This window comes from Myxocyprinus asiaticus, chromosome 13, assembly GCF_019703515.2.
Source record: "Myxocyprinus asiaticus isolate MX2 ecotype Aquarium Trade chromosome 13, UBuf_Myxa_2, whole genome shotgun sequence".
Taxonomy (NCBI): Eukaryota; Metazoa; Chordata; class Actinopteri; order Cypriniformes; family Catostomidae; genus Myxocyprinus; species Myxocyprinus asiaticus.
The window spans coordinates 21,118,262-21,131,469 of record NC_059356.1 but is presented as its reverse complement, the minus strand read 5'-3'; the positions used below and the strand labels follow the sequence as shown (position 1 = coordinate 21,131,469).

Below are 13,208 nucleotides of genomic sequence, written 5' to 3'. Positions count from 1 at the left end.
CTGCTCTCATGTGTCATCTTTAGAGTTTAATCTGATCTCATGTTACGACAAAAACTTTTTTTTAAAATAAAATTTTAGTTTTGTAATTAAATAAATTAATATGTTGGCGCAATTATATTTTTGTCTACAAAACCAATTTCAAACATTTAAGCATACACCTCAGAAGCTTTTCAGGCAAGTGACCCCAAACTTTTTAATGGCAATGTACATATTAAGATCAAAAAACAATTCTAAAATGTAAACATCATAATTATAATGATGATAATAATCACTGAAATACAAATCATGGTTCGAGGTGAACATGTTTTTGTATTATTTTATGATTTAATCACAGATGTATAGGCTATATATAAAGTGACCATGCAGAGTTGCGCTCACAACGAACTGCTCTGTGGAAATAAAGCGAACTGAACTCAGAGCACCTCCTGAACCGAGATGGTCTGAGGCCATTTGCAGCATTCTCATAGATGATACTATTCTTGCAAAAAAAATTTCAGAAGACTGAAACAAAGAAAGAGTGAGAACCTTTTACAGATGCGTGTTCCACGAGACTGCACGCCTCAGAACAAACAGCACGTCAGACATACGCATAGACGGCTCATCTGTTCTATTTTTTTAATCCCCTTTTTCTCCAATTTGGAATGCCCAATTCACACTACTTAGTAGGTCCTCGTGGTGGCGTGGTTACTCACCTCAATCCGGGTGGCGGAGGACAAGTCTCAGCTGCCTCCACTTCTGAGACCGTCAATCTGTGCATCTTATCACGTGGCTCGTTGTGCATGACACCTCGGAGACTCACAGCATGGAGGCTCATGCTACTCTCCACGATCCACGCACAACTTACCACGCGCCCCACTGAGAGCGAGAACCCCTAATCGCGACCACGAGGAGGTTACCCCATGTGATTCTACCCTCCCTAGCAACCGGGCCAATTTGGTTGCTTAGGAGACCTAACAGGAGTCACTCAGCACGCCCTGGATTCGAACTCACGACTCCAGGGGTGGTAGTCAGTGTCAATACTCGCTGAGCTTCCCAGGCCCCCTTCTGTCATTTGTTCTTAAAAATATAATAAAGTGTTTAAAGTTTCTTCAAGCACATATCTGTGTGTCTAACAGCATTTCTTGTGTCATTCCGAATCCAAGACAATTAAATGTTTTCTGTCATTGCACGCACTTTGTTGCCTGTGTAATTTGATATGTTGATAAGGAACATCAGGCTTTCAATGCGTTATTTAGGTTCATTTATCACAGGTCACAAACTCATCATTAGGCAACTATTCTTTATTTAAGGCTATTCTATTCATTAGGCCAGTGTTTCTCAACTGGTGGGATTGTTCGGACTGGGTCGCAGACAGCAGGGAAAGAACATGCATGATTCTCCCATTGAAAATATTTAGCCAGCCGCCTAAGTGAAATTTCAGCGTTTTATACAAAATAAATTCATCTGCAATGTGATATTTTCGCGGCGATTAAAGTTTGTTTTTCACACGAGTGTAATGGAACAACTCGTGCCGATGATCTGTTCTCTGATCCACTCGTATCTCTGGCGCACATGCTCGCCCGCTGCGCATCAACCCCATTTGAATTCTAGTGAGAATTTTTCTAGTTTCAATCGCTATGGAGGAAGCCAAACCTCTCAAACAGGCAGCCCCGACATTATAAACAGCAGTGGGGTGGAACAGAGCAACACTGTGCTATGTGCCAAAATAAAGTTATTGTTTTTAAAATTACACATCACCCATACAAAAATGTTTCATGATTTTACAGTAGTAAAAGTAACTAATATTTTAACAAATGTTATAGTTTCATATTAAATAATCTATTAGGTAGAATCTGTACTATTTTTCATTAACACTATTATTATATTATATTATTATTATTAGAAAAACTAGCTACATTGACCTATAACCATAGTAATGAGGGGCCATCATGGTCTTATGCCTGTGCTTATATGTCATTACACTGTAAATATAAGGGCAAATACATAAATGGCTTTAACATGAACAACAACAAAAACAAAAACAAAGTCACTTGATGCATGCATTTATACTTGAAAACCATGAACAAAAAGAAAATGCGACCCAGGATACATTAAATACAGTTTGTTTTTTACTATGGTGGGTCGCCATTTGATGTCCAGTGTAAAATCTGGGTCCCGAAGCAAAACCAGTTGAGAATCACTGCGTTAGGCTATCGTATTGATATTGGAAGTTCCATTCATAAGTTTCCACCGGTATAAAATCACACCACTGTTGTCCCTTGTACCGAGTAAAGCCGGTAACACCATACACCATGGCAACCCTAGTTCATACACGCACACAAACATACAAATATTCATGTGAAAGTGTACGTTTTATTGGATATTTCGTTTACAACAATTTTAATCACATTTTAAGCCTTTTTCAAAATGTCTGAATGTGACCTGCCTGAATGTGACATTTACAGTGACAGCAAAAACACCTCATGAGCATTTTCACATAGTAAAGGGGAGGTGCAGTCTCACACCATCAACTCTTGGTGAAAAATACTTTGTGTTCCCACACGTAATCACTTTTGATCAACTCTTCCCAGTAGCTTCAATTCAAACCGGAAGGTAAGAGACAAAACACGGAAGAGCAGCTGAATAAGGTTAATAGACAACACAATTCTTGCTATTTGTTCCCAGATGATTGACAGAAGAAATAGTGAGAACTATTCACGTGTTCCGCAAGTGAGTCCCAATAAACCTCTGAACACACGGTGAATCACACACCCGCATCGCCGGCTTTTCTTTAGTCTGTTCTTCAAAATATGCTAAGGTGTGCTTCTTCAAATGTGTGTCTGTGTCTAATGGCATTTACTGTCATTTGTCACTCTGAGACGTCTTACAAGTCACCTGCCACAAAATTACCCGCCACTGCGCATGAAACACCCGCATTTAGCGGGTGGCAGGTGCTAATTTCATACCCTGTATACCAGATGTAGACAAAATGTCTTTCCTAAAAAAAACATGACACACCATGCTAATTTCTGAGCAAGATATTAACTTTTAGCCTGGTCAACTTGTCAAAATAATTTCACGGTAAAAATCAGTTAAAAACTTAAAACGGGACTTTATAGGACTAGTTTTGATAATGGTAATTACTCAAATACATGTGTTTTGATTGGATTCACAATAGCACACCTGGAGCCTAGTTAAAGAAATGTTAATTGTGAATACACCAACACATCATTAAGTCTACAGGGGCTTTAGGGAACAGCTTTTCTAAATCACCAGGTTGCTTTACAAGTCTTGGTAGTACACAACACAGTCACACCAACACCACAAGTTCAACACAGCTGTTTAGTAGTAAAAGGCAAACATGTTTTGAAGCCTCAATGCTTACGCCCTTACAGTTTATTATCCCCATTTGTGTGTTGTAAAGTAATAGCAGAAGTAAATAGAGAACTTACAAAAGCATAACAGAATACCAATCAATTAATGTTTTGCTAGCATGGCTTTGCATTCTCATATTCAGTTGCATCAAGTCTGCCTTACTCATTAACACAATAAGACCTAAACAACCCAACTAATCCACAATCCCTCACGGCAAAACACAGTTGAAAACATGTGAAGTCAAGTGCGTTCATAGGGCATCATCAGTAAAGACCTTGCCAAGTAATAAGGAAACAAAAATGCATTTCACCCTGATTACTTTGTAACCATGATCTGTGCAATTACTGCTGAGCAAGCTCAAATTCATGCTTGCATGCTTGAATGGAACACAAATATTTATAGAATTCTGACCCTCTTTTTACCCCTCTAATGAAACTACCAAAAGCAGCTCGCAGCCACGTTTTCACAGGATAGGCTCAAGCCACAAGCTTCATTCAACTCAGGTGTTGTTCTTTGAACAGAGGGTGTGTTACATTCAGATATGATCATCCCTTTGCCCTATTCCCTTCAAAGACTTTACCAACCACTGTGAGCGCTTTGGAGGGCTAAAAGGTGTGGGGCTCAAAAATAAGGGTAATTCGAAAAGTCATTTTTATTGGAAATTCTGTTTGAAGTGATCTTACAGCATGACTATCATGACTGTTTTCCCTTCAAAGTGTCCTTTGGTGGGTGATTGTGTTCTGCAAAGCAATTAAAGGAAAAGAATCTCAAGTCAACGTAGCCATCCCACTTCCTGTTGTTCGAAATATGTCCCCACAGAAAGAAAGAAGATTAAGAGAAGGAAAGAACCACTGCAAAATGGCAGATCAACATCAAGTGTTTCGATACACAACTAAACATGCAACAACCTTGTGTATAATAGCAAATTAAAACTTCAACATCCTCTCAAAAGTCAAAGGAATTTTACCAGGATTTCTGAGGGAAATTTTATAGTCGTCAAACATAACACTGCTGTACTTCGACGTACTGAAAGGTTTGCATACCATCAAGTATCAGAAAAAGACGTTCCTTGTGTCAGCAATGAGGAACTTTGAAAAAACAATAATTCAATCTCCCATTGTTTTTTTAGGAATTTTGATCTAGGCACTGTATTGTCTTCCTCAAGCACACTGATTTTTTGCCAATTACTGTTTACATGCACACCAATGACCCCGTTTACAGCGCTAAATACAGGTCAAAACGTTTTGTGATCGGATTAGGGCTGGGCGATATGACGATATATATCGTGGTAACGATATAAAGTGTCAATCGATAGAGATTTTGCTATATCGTGTATATCATGAGATGTAAATATCCATGTGCACAGTGTGGTCTTATCTATCTGTGGGCAGGGCTTCACGTGAAACTGAGAGAATTGAAGAAACATGGACAGGTTTTTTTCCAGCATTAAACATTTTTCTGCGGCCACGTTTGGTGCTTCAAAAGCGCTAAATATTCTTCTCATCTGACACACGAATGTTTCACGTGACACTGGCGCGCGTTCTCTCTGGAGCTCCGAAGTGCGCGCGAATACAGCAGGAGAACTCAGATCGGGATCACTCACACAACTCAAATCAGTTTTGACCCAGGAAAACCTCAAATGGAGAAAGAAATCTCCACAGAACTGGATGACTCCCAAACAGGTCATGAAAATGAAGTGCTGTAGGTTACCAAAAGCTGACAAAGCAAACTGTTTCGCATGACGATAATCACTCATAATACAAGCAATCTGTTTTACCACCTCAAAATTAAGCACGTAAAAGAATATTATGAAAGCCAAAAGATGAACTCCGCATTAATTCATCATTTATTTATTCTTTCGCAAGTAGTGCCATTTATTTTCTTCAAGAAGTGTTTATTTTCATTGGATATTTTTTTTTTACTTATGTTTTATTTTATTTTTCACATTGCTTTGAGAAGATCTTAAGTTTCTTGTGCAAAGTTTATAATAATAATAATAATAAAAATAACAGTCAACATTTTAAACTGAAATGTGGCATAATGTTATATTTAGCATTTTGGAAAGGTTGATTTTTGAAAACAAGTTGATTTTTATTTATATACTTTGACATTGTTTGTCTTGTTCCAAATAAAGAGGAGGTAGTTTTCATTTATAAAGTATTTAATTCACTGACTGGAGTTCCAAAAATAGGCATTACAATATGGTTATTTTACATACACCCATTTTTATTGATTTTCCAGAAAACCTTTACTATATCATGATATAACGTTATCGTGATATAAAATGACTCATATCGTGATATAAGATTTGTCATATCACCAACCCCTAGATCGGATCACAAAAAGCACAGACGAATGTGGTCAAAACCGCATGTGACCGCATCGCCTTTGAGGTGTAAACACTAATCTGTCCTGTATGTGTCCCGACAGCAGCGAAGCACCACCCCCCTCCCCTGTCAATCAACTGCTGCGCTAAAACAAGAGTTTAAACTTTGTCGGTTAAGAGAGGCTTTAAAAGGAAATAACTGTCTGCTTTGAAAATATAAAAAAATTGAATACACACACAAGTATGATAACTTCACAGATCTTCTTCAGTGTGTCTGATATCAACATGCAGGGACACTTGTGAGAAGCACGAACATCTGCAGCTCAGGTTAACATAACTAATCCACTAAAATAACAGACAATTCTGATTGAAATGTTGCATGTGTTCTTAGATTAAATTTCAGCTGCATCTGGGAGAAATGCGCGCCATTTTTTGCACTTTTGTTGTCTTTTCGGACTTTTTCACGCTTTAATGTCATGCAGTAACACACTGACATGGTGATTAATGTATGTCGTCGTGAAACAGAAACGCTCCCCTCCAAATCCGATCACAAGTGGTCACAGGAGACACATTTAAGTGACCAGGTGTAAACAGCAGTGTGTCTTATCTGACCACATGTGATCGGATCACCCGAGATGCATCTTAATACCAGGTGGAAAAAGGGTCAAAATGCTGATAACTTAATAAAATTGTTTTTTTTTCTTTCTTAATTATAAAAATCTGACAATGCAATAAAACCATGTTTACATGAGACTTGAAATTATCAGATTATTTTCTGTTTTTGATATCAAAACGTAAACAGGCATGGGCACAACATTTGTATTTAAGGTGTTTACATGAACTCGCATGTTGTCGGCTAATTAAGCAAAATCTGTGTAAGAACTTGCATGTTAACACTCTCAATGACTTTTCACTGATAAGGTTGCACAAAACATAGTGCCGTCACGGCCTCCCAGACCAAAAACAACATCAAAAATGAAGGTGTTGATTGTTAAAACTAATCGGATGGTATAAAGTCATAACACATCAAAACAAAGAACAACTAACTACCAGGAATCTGTGTGTAAAAAAAGATACAGGTTGACTAAATACAGCAGTCACAATGGTGATGGTATGTCAAAATATTATTACACTTTCTACCATCATTAACAAAATAGTACGTCATTAAGCTAATATGATAGATTCTTTTTATGCTATATACAAGATCATATGCTGTGGTTGTTGCCTTTCTGTCTAGTTTAGGCAAATTCATTTGAAGACACACTTCAACACCCATTACAAAGTTAGGATAACATGACATCAGTTTGAAACTGAGCATCCATTACGTAAACTAAAAGCGAATACCAATGACAAACACAAGTAAAAAATTAGGAATAATATTTTTACCCAAATGCCGATCTACCAATTACTGGAATACAGATAAAAATCTCCTTGGAAGCTCCAGTAACCCCAATCCTCTTGACTTAAACACTATGAAAGACTAAACAGTAAAGTGGCTATTGAAAAGATTCAACACTCAATTGTTTCATGAGACAGACATTCCTTGTTCAATTAGAATTCCTTTCATGGGCCCAGGGGGCAGAGCAGCACAGCTGGAGGCGCTGAGTTGGTCTGTGGGCCTGAGAGCTTTCCACCTCTGTTGTGGACATCTTTTCCACAAACAAACTCTCAAGCGGCCACAGGCCACAGGAGTTTTGTGAGACACAAGCACATCTGTGCAAAATAAAGAATGAGATACCATCTCATTCAGACTTCTCTGGTGTGTGTGTGTGTGTGTGTGTGTTAGAACTGAGAACAAAATGCATTTATAAGGTGTTTTCATTGCCTGCATCAAAACACTTCAGAGTACAGTGTTGGACAACAAAATAATTCTGTCACACAACAAATGGGGCCATAAGTGGTGTAAAAAAGCCATTACACTATCTCGCCAATTAAAAGGGAGATTGTTCTAGTCTACTTGCAACTTGTTCTAGTCGCACACATCTCAATAAAAGTTTTTCTGTACAATGCGAGTGAATGATGTACAAATTTTGGCCGATTTGTTTCTTCAGGGCGCTGAGAATCGCCTGCTTGCTTGTGAAGCGACTGAGACATGTAAACGACCAGTCACGGTTCGTTTTCTTGTTACGTGCCATCATGTTACTACAATAATAGACTGGTGTGCAACACAGTGTCATTTAAACGGTCCGGATATCAGAGCCGCGGCAGACGTTTGAGCTCATAAAGTTAAAGTGCTCGCCTGTTTCATTCTCCCTCTCTCGCTTCAACAGCTCCCTGTAACATTTAACTGTCTTGTCTAATGATAAAAAGGCAAATATCAACAAAACTAATATCATATACCATCTGCAAATATGTGCATATCTCGTTTAAACAGATGTAATAAACTAACCTCACACAACGCTAATTTATTTACCTCTAAAGCACGTATTCTAACAGTCTCTCCTCAACAGTTCCCTGTAACTTTTATAATGATAAAGGTAAATATCAATAAAACTTCTATTACATACCGGCTGAAAATATGCAAATATCTCATTTAAACAGATGTAATTCACGAACCTCACGAAAATCCAGCGTTTTCTTCCCGTCGAGCGCTCATCTAATATCTTCCTCTGAAGTGTGCATTCTATCAGCCAGAATCAAAAACTTCAGGATCAGGATGAAAAGTTCCTCTCATTCAGAAATCATGATGGTCAATCCATAGCAATCCAAGTAGGCGATCCAGGCCGTTTAAACTATCAGGAGAGCGTGTGAGTGCAACTTCAAGGCTGTGTCCGAAACCAGGAAAATGCTGCCTCCGGAGGCAAGATGACAATAAGGTGCTTTTCAAACTATTCAGAGACCAGTTTCCTTAAGAGTTCCATTCATTCAAACACAGCTGATAAGACAGCAAGGTAGCAAGTCAGCTGCCTACGTTTTCGGATACAGCCCAAAGTAAACGTGCGCTATAAGTAAATGTCTTATTCACTATGCACTGTATGTACAATTGGTATGATTCAGTATTTTTGGATAAAATGCAATTGCTAATGTGGACACGCCATCCATGGTTGCTGGACTACTGTGTGTACTGTTATTGCCTTCTCCCTAATATATTAACAATTTCTTCTTGTGCAAATAAATTATTAAAATTTGATGACTAAACAGAAATCAGAAGAAACTGCTATCTACCATTTAAAATACAATATTATTTTTTTGTTTTGTGTGAAATTGAGTAAATATAGTGCTAAATAAGAGTTTATAATTTTTTTAGCAAGTTTATGTTTATCTACTATATTAAATTGTGCGATATATCGGCCACCCTGCTCTCTGGATATCGGCATTGGCCATTAAAAAGCCCATATCAGTCGACTACTACACATAAGGCATCATAAAATTAATCCAGAAGACTCCAGTGGTTTAATCCACATCTTCTGAAGCAATGCAGTCAGTTTTGGATGAGAATAGACCAAAAAATAACTCCTTTTTCACTGTACATCTTGCCACTGTAGTCTCTAGACACGATCATGATTTCAAGCTCAAAGAGACTTCCTAGTGCTTGACGCATGCACAGAGAACCCAAACCGATTGGATTGCTTCAGACAACATGGATTAAACCACTGCAGTCTCATGGATAACCTTTATGCTGCCTAAATGCCTATATGTCTTTTTTGGAGATTGCAAATTTGATCACCCTTCCACTTGCATTGTATGGACAAACAGGCATCATTTCTCCATTAAAACATTTACGTTTGTGTTCCGCAGAAGAAAGGCATGCAAGTTTGAGATGACTAGAGTGCGTAAATGGTGAGAGAATTATCATATGATACACAACAATTAATATTTATGCATTTAGAAATATTTTTACCATTCCACTGAAATGTCATTGAGCCTGGTTATTGTAAAGCATTGAAAACAAAGTCAATCATATCCTCCAATGCACTATGTCAGTGATGATATCATTGAGAGATCAGTATGCAATCATATCCTGCTCATTTCCAAGTAAGGAGAGATTTCAAAAGAGCAGAGAAAGACAAGGTTTCACCCAACAAAACCCATCACACAACACAGTGGATTGTGAATCAGCATATTAGCATATAAACCCCAACCACTCCAGTCCTTTGTTAATTCATATTTCAGTTACTAAATACCCCAAACATTACTGAATAGCTTCACAATGAATCAGCCATACAGGGCAGTCTTGACATTGAATATATAACGGAGACACAGCTATCCAGATGAGAGGAGTGGAGAAAAACAGCTGCCTCGGCTTCATCCGGTTAATTCTCATCTGATTTATGACTAATCCAACCCAACAATCCATGCATGCAGAGCTGCTTTCGGCGACTAGCATTCAAATATGTGAAAATAATGCAAGTCAATAGACTAATATACTATTTCAAAACATGCTGAACGAAAGGCAGTTTTGTGTGTTATTCGGGCTTGGTATGAAGAACAGAGCTGCTGCAACTCGCCTCGGCAGAAGCTAGCAGGATACTCGCATTAGCTTACCAGTCACACATTAGCCGATTTTAGTGTAATCAGAGGTGTGAAATGACAATAAACTGCATTATGTTTATATTGGAGTGATAAAATGTGTTATTTGCTGGTCTTTTTACCTGTCAGTCGGATTTTGATGCTTGACCCGTTCCTTCGAGTCCCAGGATTCGACATCACTCCCACAAAATAACCGACGAACTTTCTCTCAGGATAAACCCAAGACGCTCGATTCAAGCGGAAATAAAAATTTAAAAAAGCACGCTACGATAATATGTGGCTCGTGCATGTGTTTCCTGTCGATAAAACGGTATTATTTCCGTCTGACAAATCCCCTGTAGCTTCCAGACTTAACAACACAGCCTAACATTTTTTGAGCTCAACGGCGTTCTGACATCACGTTAGTACAGCTGTACGTGCACGTACTCGCGACGGGGCGTGCGCGCATCCGCCTGGCACTGGCTGATGTGTGATATACGGTAAAAGGACATCAGTCATCAAGGTTTTACTCTGTAGAAAATTGTATGTAGGCTGTTGTTTCAAAGAAGTCATGTGGTATTCAGACTCATTATTTCATTTAACAAACGTAAAGATTTATTTTCAATACGTGAATCAGTTTAACACATTAGATATACGATTTACAGATGTATCCATGCAACATGACCTGAACAAAAACAAAGAGTAATCTTGACATTTGGCAGCACTCTGTAATGTTTTATGTGAATAAATTGCCATTTGGCAGAGGTTGTTATTTTGGACTGTTGTAAATAACCAAATTAAGTCATTGATGGATGCAGTTGATTGACATTACATTTGCATTGAGTCTGATTGCATTAATTGTGGCTCTGGAATTGTGTGGCAGGAACAAAAAAGGTCTGAGCAAGAGGGAAAAGGATTGGATTTCAGAACTTTAGTAACTGGAAACAATAGAGCTTTTAATAGTGTTGTGCAGAGGAAAGCCAATCCACATAAACAGCAGGTTAATGAGGGAGGGAGGCAACACATCGGCCTTTTTCAATCCATCACTGCTTTAATGAGCGCAGGGGCATTGTGCTATTGGCATTATAATGAAATTTATTTGATCCAAAGGGTCATTAAAATTGAAACAAATACATATTAATGCAATTAATTAAATCAGTGTATTGCACGGGATTCAAATCAGTTTATTGCCTAGAAATTTACCATGTTTAATAAATGAAAACATAACATTTTGATTGATTATTGATTTGAACTGGACATATGTATTTATGGTATGTATGGAGACATCAGAACACAGATATTATTCATAAGATATTGTTCATTATGAAAATATTATTTAACAACAGGCCAATTAAATCTGAAACTTTGAGTAGAAAACCTTTTGTATTTACCTGCTTTGTGCATCAAACAGTTTCTCAATAATGATATTATAAAGTTACAGAAATAAATTTGTCATCTTTGTGACAGATCTCTGCTCTCTTCGTGAAGGAGGAAGTGAGGGCCAGGTAAATGTCCAATGTAAATTCTTTATTTTACACACTTTTCAGCATAACATCAAAAGGTTTGCTTTTCAGCACAACGTAAATGCACAGACGTAAACAATGCTGCGTGCGTCTCTCTGTCTCTCCTCCGGCGGTCTGGACTGCCCTTTTTTTATTTATTTTTTATTTTATTTTTAAAAAATTTCTCCCAATTTGGAATGCCCAATTCCCACTACTTAGTAGGTCCTCGTGGTGGCGCGGTTACTCCCCTCAATCCAGGTGGTGGAGGACAAGTCTCAGTTGCCTCTGAGACAGTCAGTCACTGTGCATGACACCGCGGAGACTCACAGCGTGTGGAGGCTCATGCTACTCTCTGCGATCCACGCACAACTTACCACGCATCCCACTGAGAGCAAGAACACCTAATCGCAACCACAAGGAGGTTACCCCATGTGACTCTACCCTCCCTAGCAACCGGGCCAATTTGGTTGCTTAGGAGACCTGGCTGGAGTCACTCAGCATGCCCTGGACTTGACCTCGTGACTCCAGGGGTGGTAGTCAGCGTCAATACTCGCTGAGCTACCAGGTCCCTGGACTGCCCTTTTAACCCTCTCCAGCTCTCACTGCAACACAAAACAGCTGTTAGAGGTGATTTCCCAGTGGTGTCAATCCTTACCGCTCTTCCTCTCCCGGCCTCGCTCTCCACAGATGTCGCTCAGCCACGCCCCCATCATGACATACCCCCAAATCATATTCTTTAGGGTCTGATTAAATCATTTGACCAAGCCGTCCATATGGGGGTGGTAAATACTGGTCCAACTCGATTTAATCCCCAATAATTCATACAGTTTGCGTAGTGTACGTGACATAAACGTAGTGCCTGATCAGTGAGGATTTCTTTCAAAATCCCCACTCGGGAGATAATTCTGAAAAGTGCCTCCTCGGCACTTTACACTGAAATGTTGTGCAGAGGCACTGCTTCCAGAATACGTGTTGCATAGTCCGCTCTAATGGCCCGAAGAAGTCCATACCAATTCTTTCGAAGGGGACCTCGATTAATGGGAGGGGGTGCAATGGCGCTCTTGGGGTGGTCGGCGGATTCACCAGCTGACATTCATGGCATGCCGCACACCACCTGCGAACATCTCCACGAATGCCCGGCCAATAGAAATGGGCCATTAGACGGTTCAGTGTCTTTTCCTGTCCTAAGTGACCAGCCATTGGATTATAATGAGTCATCTGGATCCCAGATGCGGCCTGTGGCACGTCAGGGATCTGGACCAACGTCTCCACCTCCATCGCGGGGCATCAGTCCTGGAAATGCCCAGGTTCCCCACAGCTTCAACAGTCCGGCCCAGACTTCATGCCAATACCTGCAGCAGTGGATTCACCAGGAGGTTGAGAGCTGTGGGTGAGAGCGGAGAGGGTTAGGGAAAACCGGCGGGTTGAATGGCCCCCGGGACCGGGGAATCGGTTTTGGGGTCAGAATTCCCCATTTCCAGGGAACAGGAACAGGATGAGGGGAAGGAGAGGGAGAGGGAGGAGAGAGAGAGAGAGAGAGAGAGAGAGAGAAGAAGAGGGCTTGCCGGCCCCCGAAT

General features: G+C 39.6%; 1 protein-coding gene across 3 annotated transcripts in view; it reads right to left on the bottom strand.

Moving 5' to 3' along the window:
* LOC127450180 (E3 ubiquitin-protein ligase SMURF1) overlaps positions 1-10,539 on the bottom strand; it is a 60,393-nt gene extending 49,854 nt beyond the window's left edge. For all 3 annotated transcript variants that reach the window (XM_051714043.1, XM_051714044.1, XM_051714045.1), the window contains exon 1: positions 10,273-10,539. In XM_051714043.1, coding sequence (XP_051570003.1) covers positions 10,273-10,327 — 55 coding nt within the window. In that variant the 5' untranslated portion in view covers positions 10,328-10,539. The remainder of the gene's footprint in view (positions 1-10,272) is intronic.
* Between the last annotated feature and the right edge of the window lie 2,669 nt (positions 10,540-13,208).